This window comes from Diachasma alloeum, unplaced genomic scaffold (genome assembly GCF_001412515.2).
Source record: "Diachasma alloeum isolate Michigan unplaced genomic scaffold, Dall2.0 Dall_scaffold_00518, whole genome shotgun sequence".
Taxonomy (NCBI): domain Eukaryota; kingdom Metazoa; phylum Arthropoda; class Insecta; order Hymenoptera; family Braconidae; genus Diachasma; species Diachasma alloeum.
This window is the reverse complement of record NW_021680650.1, coordinates 553,138-576,007: the sequence shown is the minus strand read 5'-3', so window position 1 is coordinate 576,007 and position 22,870 is coordinate 553,138. Positions and strand designations below refer to the sequence as shown.

Below are 22,870 nucleotides of genomic sequence, written 5' to 3'. Positions count from 1 at the left end.
AATTTATCCTTCGGACAAATTTCTTATCGACAATTTTTCCGCAGCCATTTTCCCCGTGATATATTCCAAATTTTAGACAAAACCATTTTTTTTCCCGCTAAAACAATATTAGGCACAAAAAAACATGAGTGAAAATTAATAAATAACATTTACTTTGCGATCATCAAACAAACATTTTTACATGAAATTAGGACGGCCCAGCCTCGTCAACAAACGTTATTTGTACACTGAGTGTAACACACGCATCGCCAAGAGATACTGTCCTTATTCACACTTTTTAGGTCATATAAAAAATTGCCTTTTAACGAAAACTTCTTCCCCTTCTGAGACGTGATAAATTTCAAGGGTATGATGAGTTCACAAGCACTGGTACTGCGTGGATAAATGACATATCTCAACCGGGTAAGGAATGAATTTTATGTGCGAATATATTGTACTACCCGGGTAGAAATCACGCCGCTCGAGCTCGGCTCGGAACCCGTATCCCAGCTAGAAATACGCCACTCCGCCCCAGCTTGGGATAAACTCCACGCGCATCACATGTACCCGAGGTTGAGCTGCGTCACGCGCTCACAGCCCAGCGTTAGACTATTACGCGAAACGCTTCGCCGGGCTTTAGTTGAATGGCCACTGCTCAACCTCAGGTTCATCTCCAATTACTCAATCCCAGTATACTTAACCGCAATAATGATTTGACAGGTCCGATGGCATCGTGATTTGAGCGAAAAAACAATCGAATAAATGTGAAGATGGCATGCTTTTTCAGATGAACAATCACAAGCTCATCAGAAATAACGTGATATTAACTAATCGAATGGGATTAATCTGAAAATACAAGGTAGAACAATTCACTGAAACGTAGTCAAAACTTTCTTTTTTCTCGCGAATACAACAAACAAAATCAAGAAAAATAATCACTTGAAAAACGTTAACGAACCTTTATTATTAATTATCAACGCTACAGGAGAGGATATTCTTCATTTTTCGATAGGCCTACGAGTTCTAAGAATATTCTACGATTTATTAGGGAAATGTTGAATACAGGTATGCCAAAATAACACGCATGAAAAAATTCAACAGAAAAACCTGGCGCTTTCTATTAAATGTCTATTGGAATTCTATGAGAATTCTCTGGAAGTTCTATTAGAATTCTATTCGTTTCTTGCGCCGATTCTATAGGAGATTATGCAACTTCATAGAGTCTTTTTGTTAAGGTAAAATTTGGTGGAAGAAAGTAAATAGGTTTTTATGTTCCTATAGATTTTCTTAGGCGTAAGATTTCTAAGTTTCTTCCGCTCTGTTTTTCTTGATTTTCCAAAGTATTCAAATTTTAAATCGGTATTCTAAAAATGCATAAATATCATTCTATTCCACCCTCCACTCGAAACGACACGACTCAATCGGAGCTGAGCTCTAAGCGTTGAGCCACAGCTCAAACTCAAGTGCCGGGTTATGCCGTCTGATGAGCGTTCTACTGTGAGCCGGTATGGAGCGGCGTGTCGCGGCGTGAACTCGGGTCAAGCGGCAAGCCGAGGCTGAGCGCGCGCTCACCCGAGTTGCGGCGGAATCCCCGGTTGAATTTCTACCCGGGTAAGTGCGAATACATTGTAACAGTTCGATTTATTTCGAAAAGGAGCGGAAGTCATCGTAAACAATCTCGCAATTGAATTTACCTGCCAATATTGTAAATATACGGATAATTTATCGACGGAAATATGGTACCGAGGATATATTATCGACGGATTTTACGTTGAAAGCACAATTGTCGGTGGAAAAAAAGTGTTCGGTTTTTTTTTTGGGAATTTTGTTGCAGAAATTTTGTCGTGGATATTTTGTCTGCAGATCAAATGTTGCGGAATCACATCCTAGGATGAGCAAGAGGTAACTATGCCCTATGTTATCACTCGGGATACAAGAAAGACTTATAAACCTCTATAACTTCAAAGAACTTCAAGAAAACTTTTAATATTTAAACTTTCACCATCCACCTTTCCCGTAGCATTAAATGTAATTTTCACCAGTTTATTTGATCCAAAACTCATGTTACTATCGAGAATTCACGTACTGTTAAAAATGCAATAGTTCCATCAAACATCCAAATACTCTACTTCGTTGAACCTATCATAACGCAAGCATCCAGTTGTCATTCGAAATCAATGTAATATAAATAAAATTCAGAGATAAAATTTAGTACTCAAGACAAGAATACAATTATATAACGATGGAAAAAAGAAAATTGGAATGAAGAAGATATTAGAAGCAAGAAAAACCTCAGCATGCTCCAGGGCAAAATGAGTCTATCAGATTATATTTCTATTTTCGACAGAGGTTTATCGCAAATTCTATCTATAATGATACAGGCATCTGCGGGACAATCACCGAGTTCATATCTATAGGCAAAAACTGGTCTTAAAACCCACCTAGATATTTAGAAGGAGTATTTGTTTCGCCAATGCATTAGCGGAGATTTCCAATCATTCCGGCATGATGTGTCCGTTGTTATCCAAGATGAGCTTCAGAGAAAATCTTTTCTCTTCCGAGAATCCCCTTGGGCCTAATACTGACTCACTAATGCTGATAGCCTGCTGCTGTTTGCTTGCAGGTTGGCAAGGAAGCGGTGAGAGATAACAGACCTGGAGTACATGAGTGTCAGTCATTCAATTTTATGGTACTTTGAGAATCTGTCATCTGAGGGTGATGATAAGACGTAATCGGGTCGAGTGGCTCTTAACTTTTAATATCCTTGGCTTTCACTTTGATGTTTTATACGGTTTTTTTCACCATTCCTGGAGATGAAAAACTGGAAAATTTGGATCGATGATACGGAGAGAATAAAATCATAAAAATTACCATGGCCATAGGAGGGAATATAAGACCATATAGTAAAACGGTTTGCAAATAACCCTACATAGTAATCCTTATTATGTTACTGAGTGAATACACAGTGGCTCATGGAATACTCTACTATGTTAGACATGGTAATAACTACCATGAATATGGTAACGATTACCATATCTCATCGTAATGCTTACCATTTCTCATGGTAATGCTTACTCAAGGGGGTAATCACTCATAAAATCTGATGTGCGGATGAAATTTAAATCTTATGAAATCTCATGAAATCTTTTGAAGTCTTATGAAATCTTGAAATCTTGAGAAATTTCGTGAAATCCCGTGAAATCCCTTGAAATTTCATGAAATCCCATGAAATTGTGATGAGGAATTCATGGAATTTTGACAAGGAATTTATAAATCCTATAGCTTCTGAAATACCGTTTTGAATTCATCAAAAAATATTGAGACGAAAGTAAATGGATGTGACCTGGAATAATTTTACTATCTTTTTTTATTATAATTTGAAGAGATTACTCATCTTCAGCAAGTACATTAATAGCAATTGGAGTATTTATTTACTTAAGGATATCCAAGTACTTCAGGCAATATTTTCTGGGGGAAATTCTCTTCAGAGCTTATATAATAGACCAAGAGTATTTTTTAGGCGCCATATCAACTTTAAATTCCGAAAAATTTTCGAGAAAACGATATTTGAAAAAATGAAATTTAAGACATTGCGTCCATAAGAGCTGTATTCTCCCACTTTCAATCCAACAGTTCATAGTCTTGAAGCGTTTTCTCGTACACAATCAAATATGACTTACTCGTTATATTCTCTAGATTTTTTTTGCGACATTAAAAAACATGTTCCCGGGCAGATAATTGCAAACAATTACATTGAGAGCATTTGAATTGGTACGACGGCCATATTGGGTGGATTGAATCCGCGTGTTTTCGACGTCTGGCAAAGGTTCGCTCAAGTTACTATTGGGACCGAATTTACATGGTTTTATGGAACACATGTACGATGTTTCCGTATGATCATTAGAGTTTAGATCAACGAGAGTCAAGTGTGAAATTGAATAAAATATTGTTCACAATATTCAATGAAGAAGTTCCCGAAAAAATGTATTTAACAATGAAAAATCCGAAGAAGTATAGGGATGGCAAGATTTTCGGCAAAACTGAAATTTTGGTTGAAAAAGAGTTGCTAACTTGAACGAAATACTGGGATATCCTTAATAGTTTAGAGTTGAGACCAACGAGAGTCAAGTGTGAAATTGAATAAAATATTGTTCACAATATTCGATGAAGAAGTTCCCGAAAAAATGTATTCAACAATGAAAAATCCGAAAAAGTGCAGGGATGGAAAGATTTTCTACAAAACTGAAATTTTGGTTGAAAAAGAGTTGCTAACTTGAACGAAGTACTGGGATATCCTTAATAATAGTCCTCATTTTTTGTGTAACACTCGCATTATATTCAGGCAAACCACTCCTCTGCTCGAATAGCACATGAATCAAATAAATAATGCACAAGAGCATAACTAATGGAAATATCGGAATCTTGATTTGAAAATTTATGAAATTTTTTAGAAGTTTTTGAAATCTTCTGAAATCTGATGAATGCCCTTGAGGTCCGTTGAAATCCTTTGAATTTCCTTGAAATCCGTTGAAGTCCTAAGAAGGTTTCAGAAATCTTGGAAATTTTGAAATCTTGAAATCTATTGTACACTTTATTTCGGAGTGATTACCCCCTCATGCTTACCATTTTCCATAGTAATGGTTATTGTTGAGTCGTAAGCAATGATTCCATGAAACAGTCGAATTTATTTCTTTCCTTATTTTTAATAATATCTACTGCAGCTGCTTGTTTCATGATTTCCCAAATCCACAAAATAATTTGTCTCCTCTTGGGTCGTTTCCCACCAACCATTCCCAACCTTTATTGCTTTGCGTATTTCCATGCCAATTGTCCCTTAAAATTCATGTCTCGCGTAGTTCCCCGCCAATTGTTCCTCAACCTTCATTTCCTCGCGTAGTTCCCCATCAATTGTTCCTCTATACTCATTTAATCACTTCGAGTTTGCACCGGGCCTCATAAACGACCCATAATATTCGAGTATTGCTAATCCCGTGCAATAAGCTAATCCCTAGTCCCGACAGTTTGTCGCCAGCACCCCAGGGAGTCGTGCCCTACATCGACACTTCTGAGTCCCAAACTTCCCCTTCTCCTCCATCCTAACATGTCCAAAAATCTACAGCGCCGAACCAATCACAGCGCTTCTCACTCAGTGATCTCCTTCCCTTCAATTTTCGTCCAATCCTAGCACTCTCTCAACTCGTGATCCCTTCCACCGCCCAACGACCAATCATAGAGAACCTCCAAATTTTCTCCAAGTCCCACGCACATAAAAGCTGCGACTTCCCAATTTTCCAGNTCCCACGCGCATAAAAGCTGCGACTTCCCAATTTTCCACACAGTTACAGTTCCGACTTCAACTAAAATACAGTCCTCTAAATATTCGTGTCTACTGTACAATCCGGCATAATTACTCAGTACAGTGCATAATTACAATCCGGCATAATTACTCATTACTATTATTGTTATTAAAAAGACAATCTGAAGTGATAAAATTATTTTCATCTTTTTTCCATTCAACATCCAAACAAGGCAGACTGCGGCGTTTGGAAGTATCATTCGACGATACAGTTATCATTTTCCAGGGTAATGGTTACCATTTTGCATTGTAATGTTTACCCTTTTTCACACTAAGAGAAAACCAGCAAACAAGTCTTACTTATGCCAAATAAATCGTTTGTTAAAAATTATCAACATGCGAAGCAAACACCGAGATTGAAAATTTTTATTGCCACAATAGATGTTGTATTTAAAAAAAAAAAAATTATTTTCTGTACAAGTAAGAAATATAATTTCTAGCACTACTTCTTCATTATTCGATGCTCCTATATGTATTTTGTTCCCGGTAAATGCTCGTTTTATTCGTAAACGAGGGATAGTAGTGTGTCGTTTCGGCTACTAAATAATCACAAACAAAAATGAATTCTTAAATGAAATAATAATCATATGACAGCGATTTTATAACTTACGGACAAAAATTTCTTGAGAATGATATTTTTCACACTCCTGCATGGAAAGTTCATACTTTCTTCCCGCTCATCAAAGAGCAAAATACGAACTTTCCTTTGCAGGCGTAGTAAAAAATCGCATGTGCACCTCGGGCGGAAAGTCTTGACTTTCCGCCCTTGGTACACAATATAATATTCTTGATAAACTTCCCCTATAAAATATATTTTTACCCTGAAAAGGCAGTCTTATATGTATGACCTGCCTCTTGAGTCAAATATTCCGTTGTTGCTGAAAGCAGAGTAATTATTCATGTTTGACCCTGTCAAACTCGAGCTAAACAATTATTTTTTTGTTCATTTTCAAAAAACGATTTTGTTGTCCCAAACACGACTTGTTTGAGAACTTGTTAATTTTCCTCCCAGTGCATAGTAATGGTTACCATTTTCCATGGTAATACTCACCATGTTGCATTAATATTTTTTGTTCAAACAAAAGATACTGTCACCGGGAATGAAAGTGACGCATTTCCATTGTTATGTCTCTGAATTTCAGAAATTTTTACTATCAATAGTGAGCAAAAATTAACATCATCAAAAAAAAGATTTACCAGTAGTTCAAATGAGAAATACGGAGACAAAAACGAGAATTTTGCGGAAACTAGAACCGACAAAGTGGGCTTTATTCTGCACATTTATTATTTTAAGTGCATTTATTAGACGGAGATCGTCAATTAGGATGAAATCAACAGTTCATTCGATTCCAATAACGAATTGTTGATAATTTCTTCTTCTTCACCCTTGATATCCTTCGTCCAATATCTCTCTGAGTGAGTGAATCCCCCGTGAGCTCACCGCCGAAGTTAATCGAGGTTGGAGTGAACGGAAAACGATCCAAAAGGGATCGAAGAACAAGTCCATTTACTTGAGTTTAACCCAAGGGTTAAACTCAAATTTTCATGGCGTTATTCATGATTTTATTCAAACTTCGGAAAAGATTCCAGACAAAAATTTAAAAAAATGACCGAATACAAAAATGATGGTCAGGATACATCTAGCTAGACGATTTTTCAGCACAAATGACAATGAGATAAAATTATTGACGATTGGATAAGTTGACCGGTCAGTTGGCATCACGAAGTATGCAACAAGTCAGAAATGGTCAAGAAATGGTAAATTTAAGACTGACTTGACGCATGTTAAAATTTACCGTAATTTTTCATTTCTAATAGAAAGCTCTATCATGTTACATAATAAGTTCCCCCATATAATGTAATAAGCTATATTATGTAATATAGTAAGCTCTACTCTGTAATATGGTAAGTTTCACTATGTAATATAGTAAATGCCAGTATATACCGTGGTAATTATTTCCATATCCACAGGACCTATTACCATTCAGATGCTTATCATGCCCCATAATAACCATTGCAATATTCTGTGGTAGCCATTCCTATCGTCATAGCAATACTCAAAAAATTTTGGCAGCGTTTACTATGTGCAGATTACGACATAGGAATTTCCACTATTTTATTTTCTTCGTATATATATGTATATTTTTGTTCGAAAATCTAGGTCATGTAATGTCCAAAATTTTTATGCGAAAATTAACTAAAAATTAAAATATAGACCCGATGTAAAATAACAAATTCAATAATTAAGCAAGATATTTCGTCACTTGAACTCGATTAAAAATTCCAAAAGACACTGGAATCGAGAACAACCGTGACGAAATACCTCACTCAGCATGCTCTCATTAGTCAATTTTAAGATTCGCATGCGGAGGATAGATTGAAAAGCCATGAATCAAAAACCCCAAAACTCAAATGAACTATTTTTCCGACGATAATTAAAAGTGGGAGAAGTAATACGACATTTTCCACCAATCAAAACTTGACTCGTTGGAACCCCCACACACCAAATGACCCCCAAAAATCATATAAACTTTCCGAAAAATATGAATCAAGTAGTCTTCAAGCAGCGACGGTGCCGTAACAATTCTGGTGGAAATAGTTCAATTAATCGGTCCGGTTCTTCAATCTTTCTTCCGAAAATAATTCGCAGAGTCGAAATTACGCTGGATAATTGGCGAATTAATAGTAGGCTACGAACAATTAGAATCATCCGGGACTAAAATTTCTTTATTCGAGAGCGGTGACTTTTCCTACATACAAGGAGTTTGATTATTCTGACGCGTTGTGGACAGTCTCAAACAAACTCTTAAAATTCAATTGTCCAAATCTATTAAATTATTCTCACGAGTAGAAGAAAGTATCTCTGTGAAAGTATCCATAATAGCCTTTAGCACGACTGACCGCTGGTGAGGAAATTGCGGATTCACCAAAGGATCTACAGACAAAAACCATATAACTGTAAAAATCAGACTGAACTGTGAGTAGTAACCTTCCTTTAAAATAAGATCCTTCAGATCATTCCAGGGTTAGGGTAATTCGAATCAATTTCGGTGTGTAAAATTTTTGTAACCTAAAGACTCCTATTTTTGTAAATCTAACGATTCTAAATTCATGATTAAAATTTAATTCGATATCTCTAGATTTCTTGAGATTCAACTACTAAATCCTATTCCTAACCTATCTTATTCCGTTTTAAATTTCGATATACTCCATTTGAAACAAATCTGATAAAAAGATAAGAGTGTAAACATAGTGTCGTCCAAATAATTTAAATTTTTAATAATTTTAGCTTTCTTTTCAAAAAGATAGTCCTCCGATGCTCAATATTTCTCCGGACATAACAGTTAAATGGTACACTCTAGGCAAACTCTATCAATGGCGTTCCTCTGCTCAATCACTAATATTCATTAATGACCTGGTATATAGTTCCAAGAAGATAATCACATGGATGGCGGCAATACGTTCATAACACTCTTAGAACGGCGATTTTCACTCTCATGTATTTTATAAATGAAGCAACGATATCAACACATTGAAATTTCATGACCAGTTTTCTAGAAGTTTTTAGGAGAGCGATATGCAATACGATCCAGAGTGCAGCCAAGGATGAATTACATATATCGCTGATATTTCCAACGGCAATCTTAAATTTTCGAGCATCTGAAATACGAGAATTACCTTACAGTCGCCCTGAATTTTCAATCAAATCATGAATATTCACTATAATTCACATGACCATCATGTCGAATTTTCAATGAACCTTTCGTTGATCGCGCTATGAGGGCCGCGCCGCACGTGGAACAAAAATGAAAATAAAAATCAGTCTAGTATACAAAAATTTTTGAAACCGCAGGAATTCTCTCTTGAATTTATTTGCTGTCCCTCAGTGAATTTTCTTTGCGCCACCATTGATAACACATTAGAAGAGCGAATTTGTCTAGAGCCGAGCCTGAAATGCGGCGCGGCGCTCATTGCACGAGCAGAATCGTCAGTGAAATTTTCTGGCCGATGGTGCTAAATTTGGCCCACCGGCAGTTAGTCCGTAGCAGGAGTTGGAAACTCCGGCTTCCCCCTCCACTTCTATTTATTTGCGGAGATTAAGGTACCAACCAATTTTCGTAGATTTTTTGTGATAATACGAAGAAAAAAATGAACAAAGATTTTTCTAGGTTGCCAATGTGTTGAATGGAATAATTCGAGAAAAACAATAAAAAATGAATGAACAGTATATATGAAAAAAATTGATGAATATCAGCTTATTTTGAAGTTTCAGTCATTGATGATGATGGATTATAGAGTAGAGTTAGTGGGAAATTCCAAATAAAGTATGAAATGTATTATTGCTTATGTGAAAAGAGTTCGAATAAAAATTAAAAAAATATACATCCACGAAGTTTAACTCATAAACCAGAATAAAAAAATAAAACCTGAATGAATGGTTTGGCGTATGAGGACCCGATCGAATAGATACTGCGGCCGGCGGCAACGATGTATCGCGCAAACCTCGCACGGCGCGACGCTAAGTACGCGACCATAGGCGTCAAGTAAGCTAGCACGACCAACGAAAGTTTATTGAAAATTCAATCATATAAACACACATGCATTTTCTAAATTTCCAGCCATTTCCATGGGATAATTGAATTTCAATTGAGAGTTTCGATTGATTTCTTCATTAAATTGTATATTTTTAATTACGAAATTCCTCCGAATTTCCGTGGAAATTTCACTTGATAACAATTTCAATAGTACACAATCTGATGAATACTCTGCATTTTAAGTGAAAAATCTAAAATTTTATTTCCGCTACATACGTTGATGCATAATATGAAAATTTGCCATAAATCAATTTATATTTTGGCCAAAAACTGATGCACCATGGATTAATAACTATATAGTTATGATCATTGTGGATATCTCGTTGGGCAACATGGAAAACGAGCTCTCTTGGCTGCTGGGAGGATCAACGAGAAGCCAAGGCGGCATTATATCGTAGTAGCTCGCGGCTACAATACGGTTGCCCACAGTTCATTGGTGGTGTCCATGCTCCCGACCCCTCTGCCCCCGCTGTAATGTTGCATTCGTGCACCTCTTGAGTGCCTCCTCACATGTACGTTGGAAACGCAAAGAAGCTCTGATGGTGAAAAGGAAAAAACCGAGAAACGAAAGAATGAAATGAGTTTACCTTCAGGCGGTGTAGCTTCTCGCATGCTCGCCTCATCTTGCATCCACCGCTTTTCTTCTTTTTTTTGTTCTTCTCACGTCCTTGAATTCCTTTTCCCGTTAAAAATATAAAAAAATGAATAATACAAAATTGCGACATTCATAGTACAAAATATGCATAGTATAGGCCTTTCTTATGATAATGAAGAAAAAGACATAAGAGATCGTTGTAATATCAGGGAAAAATGTTTAAGCAAGTCTAGCGATGAAAGATCACTGAGGTTTCGATGAAACATGATGAGCATTCTGTTTTCATATTTCTTTCCAAACTTGTTTCAAAAATCAGAATTATGGCATCCTATATTCTTACATATTTGATTTAGCAGAAGACGATTATGATCGTACATAACAGATCACAGATCGTTGATGATTTGAATTGGTTTGAATAAGCACAAAAAAAGCTATCCCATAAGAACCTTTTTGAGTCCCTGGGATAAAAATTTTCAGTAAAATGGGATGAGTGGTGAACTAAATAACAGACGAATTAGCTAGTGGGGTAAAACGGGAAAGTGAGGCAGAATGGAACTGTCTGGATGATGGGCGAATTTAGGCCGGGGGGAAGGGGTGAAATAGGACAGCAAGGTGAATTGCACGATGCACTAACCTGGCTATGGGGTAAAATGGCATAGTGGAGTAAAACAATAACGGATTGGCGCGGATCCGCTTTTGCACCCTTATTCTGTTATACCCCGTTATCCCATCACGAATTCACCCCGTCCTATTTTATCTTGTTGTCCTATATCTCCCTCGGCCAAAATTCATCTATCTTCTAATGTGCCAGGCTCTTCCATTGTACCTCACCATCCCGTTTTAACTTACTCTCATATTTGCCAGGCTCACCCATTTTACCCCGCTATCGGTTTTACCCGATTATCGCACTAAACACCAGTATTTAATATACCCTTCGTCCAATTTACCCCTCCGGCTAATTAGCTAGTCATTTACTCCATTTTATCCCACAATCTGAGCAGTGACTAGCACCCATCATCTAATTCCATTCCATCATTCAATTTACCGAACCATAATTAAAACAATTAGACGGTGAACTAAAGAATTTTAAAAATTCAAAAACGAAATCAATTCGCTAGCAGATTCACCCCCCTACTCCAATTCACCCCATTATCCCATTTTACCCCCCGCTAGCAACAAACATCTGTACTGCAGTGTTGAAATCCCAAGGATAGATAACTTCATCCTCAAATTAACCAGAGACTATTTCAATAAAATGAAAACGATTAATAATGAAACAATTAACTCGTTGGTGGAGTTCCCGGAAGATGAGGCGATCGGCAGTGCCAGATGCGGAACCATAAAACCCCAATATTTCACATACTACGACAGGATTGGTTTGTTTCAAGATGAATACAACAGACCAATCCTATATCATATTAAAAGACGCAAAAGAAACAAAAAAATCTCCATAGATGATTTCATGAATAGGGAAATGGTTTACGCTAAGGATATACACAAAGTCGACACTAATGACTACTCCAGAATTAGTAAAAAATATTGGCGGATAAGAAAAACCGTTACATTTATCAGAGCGTTGAAAATTCGCGAAGAAGCATTTCGAGTTCAAAATTGGAAATAATAATCAAAATAGATATAGAAGAAATGATTACAGACCTCCATAGAATTAAACAAATAAACAACCAACATTATAAAACAACAAAATAATTGATAATCCTCTGTCAAAAAAATGACCAAAGTGTATATAAAATAACTGTTGGAATATGGGATGCAGGTTATGGAAACAAATAAGTTGAATCAGTTTAACCAGAGCAATGATACAATTTATTAGAGACGTGCTTTCTCTCTGAGAGCCGTCGAGGAACTAGACTCAAAATCAAATAACTAATAAGCAATACGCATATCCACCACAAAGGGGATAAAGGAGAACAGTCGTTTCTTTTATTCTCTTGAGTTCGTCATTTGTTTATATGACGCTAAATAAACAATCAGCTTCAGAGAGTCGTACAGACCTCCCAAGCATCCACTCTCTCATTTATACCAACTACGTCACTCTTGATAATTTAATTAATTATTTTTGTATATTTCAACACTCACACTCAAAAATAAGCTATCAACATTTAACATATAAATTTTGCTCTGTTAAGTTTTCATTTTATGTTTTCTTTCTCTCTCTTGGGGAATACATAGTTGGTCCAATATTCATTGCAAAGGGTTGGGGAAAACCCCTGAGTGCAAAAACCCAACCAGACCAATACTTAAATATTTAAACCATGTTATACGTATTTTATAATATACGGTTATATATATATACATATATATATGTACATATATACAAGGTATCGTTATACTAATTAACATAATTTTGGTTTTAATTCGTTTGAAATTCAACGAAAGTCTTTCACAAACACTTTTAAGAGTTCAATTACACTTCCTCCAAGCCTATTTGTCCTCGGATTTTCAAGAATTGAACAGCTGGTAGTGGTTTCGTGAAGAAATCTGCCAATTGCTCACCTGTAGGAATATATTTAAGTGTTATTTCTTTATTCTCGACTTTTTTTCTCGTGAAATGGTACTTCACGTCGATATGTTTTGATCTTTTGTGATCAGTTGGGTTATTAGCAATCGCGATACATCCCGTATTATCCTCATAAATTGTTAACGGAGTTAATATTTCAATTTTGATAGAAGCTACCAAGGATTTAAGCTAGCAGGCTTCTTTTACTCCTTCAAATAGAGCCATATATTCAGCTTCTGTTGAGGATGATGCGACTGAGGTTTGTCGCCTAGTATTCCATGAAATCGTATTCTGATTGAATAATTGAAATAAATATCCCGTGGTACTTCTCCTATTCAATTCGTTACCTGCCCAATCAGAGTCTGCATACCCAACTAACATATCTTTGTTATGAGTCTTTCTATAAACTAATTTGAGTTCCAAAGAACCCTTAACATATCTCAATACTCTTTTCAAGGATTGCCATAATTCCTGATTATTTTTAATTTGATATCTGCTCAACAGATTTAAAGCTGTACTCAAGTCTGGTCTAGTGCATAACATAGCATACATTAAACAGCCTATTAAACTTTTACATGGTGCCTCACAGGTCACCTCTGAATCTAAGGCAGCATAATCTAATTTTATTGGTAGTGGAGTGCTTACTGATTTGCAGTCGTTCATATTGAATTTCTTTAAAACTCGGAGATACGCACTCTGATCTAGGGTGATCATATCGTTCGTTCTTTCGATATTTATCCCAAGGAACTATTTGGCTTCGTTCATGTCTACCATTGAGAATTGTTTCATCAAATACTGCTTGAAATTTTTTATTGTAATCTCATCGTAAGTGATTATTAAAATATCGTCAACATATAACAATACATAAATGTTCTTAGTGATGTGACCTCGATCAAGAAAATAAAGACAATGGTCTACTAATGAATTTTAAAAATCATGCTCCTTTAGCACTTGATCAAAGCGTTGAAACCAGCATCGAGCTGATTGTTTCAATCCGTATATCGCTTTGTTTAATTTACATACTTGATTTTCATTAGCTTTCACTCCTTCAGGTATTGCCATGTAAATTTCTTCTTCTAATAATCCGTTTAAAAATGCTGTCTTTACGTCCATTTGATGAACTAGTAGATCATTTTGAACCGCGAAAGTCAAAAGAATCCGAAAGGTCGTAATTCTTGCTACCGGCGCAAACGTTTCATGTAATCTGAGAGATACTGTTGACTAAAACCTTTCGCTACAAGCCTAGCTTTATATTTGGATGGGTTTCCGTGAACATCATTTTTTATGACAAACACCCATCTACATCCTACAATGTTTTTGTTGGATGGACAGTTTACAATATTCCAAGAATGGTTTTTCATCAGGGAGGCAATTTCTTCTTTCATTGCCGTCTCCCACTGAAACCTATCATCCCGATTTTTTATTTCATCATAGGTTTTAGGGATGTCGGTAACCACCGACTGTGCATTTATATTGTAACAATGCTCCTCTTTGTATGAAACTGAGGGCGTACCTTGAAGGCGTGCACTTCATCTTAGCTCGTTTTGCTTCGGGCTTTCTGGAGAGTTTAAAGAGTTTAAACTCTCCAGAAAGCCCGAAGTCTAGTTTGAGATGTTCGAGAGAAGGCTCAGGTACCGTAGTCGGAACCTCACCAATCAGAAAGTGTCCTGGGATAAGCGCAGAGAGATCATCGGGATCATCCGTGAGAGGTTCAAGAGGTCGAGAGTTGAACATAGCTACAAACTGTGCCAGTAGAGTAGAGAGCTCTCCAAAAATCAGCAAAGTATCTTCAATGGCCCGTGAGAGATGATACTTCACCGACTTCACAGCCGCCTCCCACTTTCCTCCGAAATGAAGTGCACCTGGAGGGTTGAACGACTACTGCGTTCCGTCGTTGAGAAGTACCTGAGCGAAATGACGAGAGTCTCTTGTCCCTACAGAGAAGAGTTTCTTCAACTCCTTATCAGTGCCTGGAAAGTTCGTCCCGCAGTCACTGTATAAATGCCTACAGATCCCACGGCGACTGATGAATCTCCGGTACGCTGAGATGAAACCCTCCATTGAGTAGTCCGATACGACCTCGAGATTGATTGCCGACGTTGAGAGACACACGAGAACAGCTAGCCAGCCCTTATGAGACTTCGAGCCACGACCCTTTCAAACTTTGACACTGGACCTGTGTAATCAACGCCAGCATCGAGAAAAGCACTTGAAGGGGTGACACGCGCTGCAGGAAGCTACCCCATGAGCTGCTGCGCTCGTACTCCGCGCTGACGAGCACAAGGAACGCACTTAAGGATGAAAGAGCGAACTGGCGCTCTTCTACCGAGAATCCAACAGGAACGTCTGAGATACGTCGGTGTGAGCTGCGTTCCGCCATGAAAAGTCCTCTCGTGAGCATCCTTAATGATGAGATATGCTAGATAACAGTCCTTCGGGAGAATCGCCTGATGCTTGCTCTCAAAGTCCTATTGAGCACGCTGGAGACGCCCTCCAACTCTGAGAACTCCATCCCTATCGATGGAAACAGTGAGCTTCGCCATGGAGTACGACTTACTTAACTGCTCGTCACGTGAGATGACCTTGAGCTCTGCTGAGAAATGAAATGCTTGAGTTGTTTTGATCCAGAAGAGACGTGCTGCTGAGAGATCGTCAGGACGAATTGGAGCTGACATCGATGGACTTGCGATTCTCTTCCTCCTGATCCCCTCAAAGAAACGCTGCCAAACAGCCGTATGCATCAGCAGCTTCGAGAGAGAGGAAAACCTTTTGAGAAAACTCAGAACTTACATGATGAAATTCTACTATGAGAAACACTCCTGGCTTCTCCTCAAGGTTGATGGAAGAGTCTGGAGCGACACTGACTTTGGCCATAAAGATGGATCCTCCATCAGCCATGCAGGTCCGGTCCACCACAATTCATGCGACCTCAACTATAATACTGAGAGATCTCGAGATGCGCAATCGGCTGAATTCTGCTTCCCAGGTACGGTTCCCTGAACACTGAGAACTCCATTCTTCATGAACTCCTTCCATCTAGAAGGAGGTGGACTCACACAAGCGAGAGTTATCGCTGAGTCTGTCCACAGAAATACACGTACATCGATGAGATTTAACTGAGTTTGCACATAGCTCGTGAGCTTAGCCAAGAGAAGCGCTGCTGAGAACTCCAGGCAAGGGATGGTCAGTCGTTGCACTGGAGCCACCTTCGTCTTCGAGCATACTAATGAGACTCACGTTCCTTCCTCGTTGACGATTTTAAGATATACCATCGCTGCCATAGCAACTTGAGAAGTATCCAAGAACCCTTGAATTTCTAGTCTACTCTTCTCTGTAATGCTCCACCACCGAGGTACCTCCACGTCCTTGAGATTCTCGAGATCCTCACGAAATTGCTTCCATTTTTCACAAAGATGGTCTGGTAGCTTGTCATCCCATTCAAACTTCCCGATCCACAGCTCCTGTAATAAAGCTTTTGAGCGAATTATCACCGGACAGAGAAATCCTAATGGATCGAATAGCTGAGCGATCTCTGACGTTTCGACTCTCTTGGTAATCGCCAGACTGCTAACTGGTTTTACCGTGAACACAAAATGATCGGACGTAGGTCTCCAAGAAATCCCGAGAATTCGAGTTTCAGTGTCTTTAAAAAAACGCTGACCTCGAGAAATACTGTCAGGTGAGAGTCGCAGGAGAAACTCCTCGCAGTTATTATGCCATTTAGCCAATGGAAACCCACTAGCTCTACACATTTCTCTGACCTGATGAGCTGTTTCCAAAAGATCCTCCAGTAGATGTGAGAGGCCGGTTCCAGATCAACGTTTTGGGAAGGGTCATAATGGTCTGTTTGCCAGGTCCCCCGTGAGTGGGTGGTGGGTGGTTAATTAATTAAAGAAGGGTCTGTTCATGAGGGGTATCCTGCGAGTGGGTGGTAATTTTATTCGTTAATTCGCGGGTGAATTGCGGATTCTCGAGCTTGACGGTCTGGGAAGGCTCTGTCCACGAGTCCCAATTAATTAATTAATCAGTCAATTCGCGGATTAATTCGTGGGTATGATTCGCGGCTTCTTTACTTCAAATACCTGAGAAGGGTCACAAGGGTTTGCGTGGCGGAGGGGGAGGGAGGAGGGGGGGCGTTAAAAGTGAAAAGCCATATAGCAACAAATGACACTTTCTGTACAATTCCAGGAAACGTTAAAAAATCATAATGGGGGGCATAAATCAATAAAAATGACCTTGACATTTTTTTTAATTCCTGAGATATCGATGAGTCATCACAGAAAGAGGTTTAAATGCAAAAGGTCATAAAAACTTTCACTTTTTAATGGATTCCAGGAGAAGATAATGGAGGGTCATAAATCAACGGATGTGACCTTGATATTTTTCAAATTCCTAGAATCCCATGTGAGATAGAACATATACATGAGTACACAAATCTTCAAAAAATGCTTTTCAGGAGTGGGGGGATTGAGTATATATCGTCTCCATTTCGAGACCACAGCATCAGTTCACTTTATCTTGTGCTCATGAGGAGCTACTCCATTCGACGACAACAAACTTTGAAGAGAGACGCCATACGTCAACAACAAGAGTTAAAAAATAGACTCGAACGTCTGCAGAAAGACCTCGAACAATTTAAAAAATTCATTCAGTCGAAAAGTGACGTTGAATTATTGTGCTCAGTTCTCCAGAAGACCAAAATTGAACGTTGATTTTCGATACCGCAATTATGAACTTCGATAAATTCACCAGTGTCTCAATGAGGGAGAGCATTCCGCTGCTGAAGATGACAGAATTGGGGTCAAATAAGGTGTACACCGTCACTGCAGTTTACAAACCGAAAACGAAATTTGGGGAGAGTGTTGTTTTGTTGTTTTTTATTTGGATGGGAAGCATGCGGTGTTTGCAACCAGGAGAGTATGGAATTATTTCAACACCGGACCGAGGGAGTGGGAGAATTTGCAGACCCTCATGCTGGCGGGTAAAATGGAGCTGAAATACTTGAGTGGACCATATAATGACTTCATTCTCGGCCAATTCTTGAAGCCAACATCTACAGAGGAGAAGGAAAAAGTGGAAACTTAAACTATTCAAGGATGGAGAAAAACAAATAAAAAAACAATATTTTCATTTAAATTTTTTTATTTTTGAAAAAATTTCACTGAGAAATATTATAATGTACTGATTAAAAAAAATGAATAAATCGTATTTTTTTTATCAAAAATTGTGTTTTCTTCATTTTTTTAAGAATGATTACAACCCACACAATCTCTTATCATAGGAGGTGGTCCATCAAGAGTATCTCCTCCGTTCATTGCATAATGCTCCCAACAACGTCTCAATCTTCCAATCTTGCAATCATCTCTCATAGCATCAGTTAACTTGGTCCAAGCCTTATTGGCACTGGATGCGGCGTTGAAACTTATAAATGAATGTGGCAAATACGCAATATCCTCATAATCCATTAAAGCCAAATTCTTTAATTCATAATAAACTGATCGTACAATTGGTTTTTCATTATCCAGTTTTTAAGTAGTTCAACATTTTTTTTAGCACATGCCTTGGGTTCATCCATGTAACTATGGAAAGGACATGTACGAGTTGGTAAATATTTGAAATGAATGAGTGATGAGCAAGAATCATAACGTTCTTCAATATTAATTACAAGCGGTACTAATGCAGACCCGGCATTTTTTTTCAACCACTCTTTTTTATCTTCACCTGTCACATAAATTTTACAAACATTTTCCCATTCTTGCACTAATTGTCCAATTCGATCATACTGCCGATTTTCATAGTTCTAAGAAAATCTGTGATGATGACGCTCGAGCCACAGATTTACACTTCTATACTTTGATGGTAAACTGGAGAATAGGAATGGAGAACTGAAAAACCACACTGTCGGATCTCTAGTTCCAGAGTCCACAACTGTATATGCAATCTGTTTCACAATGAACTCGTTGAAGAGCGTTTGGAAACCTTGTACATCTACGAGTAGCTCCATGGTTACTGATACTTTAAGGCCCGCAACGCTTCAATTTATACACTTAGCCGTACCAATTTCAAACAATTTTTCTCACCCCTCCACTTATGGGATGATAATGTACTACTCGATCATGCAAAATGAGACAGTAAGCAGCAGTGTCCTTGAGGATGCTCATTCTCATTTCAAATTCTAAATGGACATCTACTGGACTAAGTTTTAAGGATTCATTTTGTGTAGAACAATCACCACCAGTGGTGTAATGGTTGGAAATTGTGCTTTACTTAATAATGGATTGTTCACTTGTTGATCATAATATGACGATTGGAAGTTCGAATACAAATAATAAAGTATTGAATACTGATTCTTAGTCTTATCTATATCTAAATTTACATAAGTATAACATTGAGAATTTAAAAATAATTTAACGTCTGCGATGCTACAATGATCGAAATTACTAGCGTTTTTCTTATTCTTATTTTTTCTTGCTGTTTGGAAGCCCAGAAAGATATAACACGGTTTCTCGAGCTGCGTCGCGGTTTTCACCGTCCACACATGTTTTGTTGTTTCTGGAAGCATCGGATACTCATATATCTCCCATGACCTGAAGCTCATCGATATTGCAAGATCTTTCTGGATGAAATTTAGCAACTCAATTTTTTTACTATCCGATAATGTCACATATGGGATCAACCACTCGATTTTGTTGAATGTGACTTTCACATCTTCCTTTTCTGTTTGAACCGTAGCATTATTATCATGATGAGCTCTGATTAAAACAAGCTCATGTTTCACGTTGACCATAATTTTTCGATAATCTTCATCAAATCCCAAAAGTATACTCAATGCGATAGAAATATCGAAGCAGCCTCCATCATCCACTAAATTTCTCTTGAACACCCAACCATCCAGCATTTTCCATCCAGAGGCTTTGATTCGGTGTTAATGAAACGAGATTTTTCATAAGAGTAGTGATACCCACATTCTTGACTTTATCAATCTCAATAGCATTAATTTCATAGCAAATCTCTTGAAATAGATGACAAATAGCGTTATTCACATATTTTGTAAGAGTCGCTTTCGTGTTATCCAATTTCAGCAGTTTACCAGTAATATGCAAATGACTTTTGCCTGGTAAGATACAGACAGAGGTCTTGATTTTCTACGGTGATACGAAATTCGTCGCTATTATCCAGTCCTGTTGAGGTATATGGCTAATGCGCATGAACTTCATAGTGGGCGATGGATTCTTTAAACACCGAAGGGATTTTAATATTCAGGCTTTCCTCCATGGTATCCAACAAGTGAATAGTATTTTTATCTGGCAAAAACGTTTTTTCTACTATTTTTCACAACCAGGCCGAGACTGTTGAGGAACTTCACATTCTGAGGTGTTAACACCTTGAAGCCAGCACGTGGACTGATTGAAGAGAGGCATGGTTAGTTGTTATTAAAGGAACATCCAATTTTGCGATTACATACAATGCCCATGTTTATAAAATGGTCTTGATGTGCAGCCTGATGGTGATTATTTCACCCCTGAAATTCATCAAGTGACCGTCTTGATCAACAATTCGGAGCTGCAAATCGTTTATTTTTCTCACAGACACTGGAAAATAAATAACTTGTGATGGCACTTCTATGATTTTATATCCAAGGGGCACCACAGGAAAAAATTCGTGAATTGTGTGTACTTTATCACTATTGTTGTATGCTCCCGTCGTGATATTAAATTCGACTCGTAAGGCATTCACTTTAAGAATGATTACAGGCTGATCAGATTCATGAGTTTTATTGGCTTCCAAAACTCTAGAGGTGAAACCGAGAAGTCAACCTATCGAATTTTCAGGGCTCAAGTCCAAATTTCTATTGCAACTCAATTCACTTCGTAGAGTATATTATTATTTTTGATATTTATAGTAATATCGCTTTTTTCCACACTTTTTACAATAAATTTTGCAATATCATCGATTTCATTACTCCACTTTGGAATAGTGATAACTGTATCTCCTATGTGCAATTTATTACTGCTCGGATCAACGTTCGGGATGAAATTGAAGGTTAAAAATTCCACTAGACCGAGAACATAATTTTTCTCCGGGAAAAGTTCAATTGGGGGAAAATATTGCACTTCCAATACTGATGATGCTCCTGAGACTGTCAAAGTCAATGAATCGCTCATGATTTCTCAACATCAACTGATGAAAAACCATCAATGCTTGTTCTTATATAACCGTCCAATGACAAACGCCGAACATAAATGTCCGTAGTTGTATGTATTCCAGTTCTGGCAACGCTCATAATTATACTTTATCCTACCAACTCCAAGGTAATTGAAGAAATCTGTGGGAGGTTGTAAGACCCCAAAACTATCGAAATAGCTTACAGTGTTCCCTATTTTTTTATATGCAACTCAATGAGTGCCAGGACACTCCTTATCATCCAAATTGATAATGGCTGATTCATTCTTGAATGGTCCATTTTTCGGTAAGCCATAGTTTCGCATATTTCTTGAGATCTCCATCTGTTAGAACCCTGCGTGGCAGCATCGTCAATAGTTTTTTGGCTTCAAGTATAAGCCCACCACCTTTTTATAAGGTTGAAGGTGTAAGCCTCGGCCGAGTGCAATAGCCTCCATTATTGATAACTTTAGCAATTCCAGCAGCTCCTCCAGCTAATGCCCCTGTAGCACTTAAACCGGCAAATAGTAGTACGAGAAAAGGTAAAATTCCTCCAACTCTCGACGGGACAGGAATCACTCGTGGAAGACTGACTCTACCTCTCCGCCATTCTGTTTCACAGCTACTCTAGCACCATTGAGAGCCGTTTTAATAGCATCAGATGAGCTATTATGTAATTTGATTGACTCTGTAACCGTTTTAATGATTGCCCTAATGGTCACTCTCTTCCCCCTGCTCTTCTTCTTCATTGTTCGTTTTTTAACCCCCAAACCTGATTTTTTCACACCCCTGCCTGATTTGTTCATACGTCCGCCTGATTTTTTCACAACTAAACCTGATTTTTTCACACTCGTGCCTGATTTTTTCACCCCCAAACCTCATATGTTCATACTCCTGTCTGATTTGTTCACCCCATACCTAATTTTGTTTTAGCCTTCATAGCGTTGGTTACGAATAAAGCGGCAGCTTTTTTACCGAAAGTAGCGTCTGGGGCTGAGACACGTCGCCAAGCTTGTTCTGCAAGCACTTTATCTGCTTCGTTTCATGCTACAATTTTTTCACGATTTTTTGAGTATGCAATGTCGTGTATCTTGCAAACAGAATCAAGAGGATTGATCCCAAGATATCCTCGAGCTAATCGTTTCGCCAACTTTGCGCCTGGTCCACAATACTGATAGCCTGGTAGATACAATTCAACAGGGAGGGTGTTGATGATTTTGTTCAATAGCCCTCTCCCCTTTTTGCCAGCGTGCGATCTGTGCACAATCATATCCAAAACGGAACTGACCAATTTGGCTATAAAACCCCCAATTTATAGGTTTTCCTCTCAGTTATTGCAGAGATAGAGTTCAGTACACATCTCAGCAGCTTAGAATAGAATAGAAAAAGTGCGGCTGGTCACTTAAAGCGCCCAGAGTCACCTAAATCATACGATCTTTTGTAACTTCCGCCTTAGTTTCGGTCAGTCACACAGCCCCAGCCCTGTGTTTCTCACTAGGCTAATAAGGCTGGTGACAGCCGCTTGTTGTAAGTCCTCTGGTTTCAGGAAAGCCTGGCCCCAGATTTTATAGCGACGGAGTGCTAATAGGGGGCATTCACATAAAATGTGGATGACGCCCTCCTTATCGCCTCCGCACAGTCTGCAGTCTTCTTGTTCTGCAAGT

At 38.2% G+C, this 22,870-nt stretch overlaps 1 protein-coding gene across 1 annotated transcript; it reads right to left on the bottom strand.

The window, feature by feature from the left end:
* Nucleotides 1–15,976: 15,976 nt before the first annotated feature.
* On the bottom strand, nucleotides 15,977–16,795 carry LOC107042774. The gene is made up of 2 exons (XM_015263958.1): nucleotides 16,313–16,795; nucleotides 15,977–16,255 (listed from the first exon to the last, which is right to left on the bottom strand). Exons 1-2 carry the CDS (start codon nucleotides 16,793–16,795, stop codon nucleotides 15,977–15,979), a joined length of 762 nt encoding a protein of 253 aa, XP_015119444.1.
* Between the last annotated feature and the right edge of the window lie 6,075 nt (nucleotides 16,796–22,870).

Excerpts from the sequence above, each read along its gene's own strand:
- LOC107042774 (XM_015263958.1), bottom strand. The coding sequence starts at position 16,795 with ATGTGTAGAGCTAGTGGGTTTCCATTGGCTAAATGGCATAATAACTGC. Across the intron at positions 16,256-16,312 it reads AAGTTGCTATGGCAGCGATG|ACGAAGGTGGCTCCAGTGCA; the intron begins GTATATCTTAAA and ends GTATGCTCGAAG.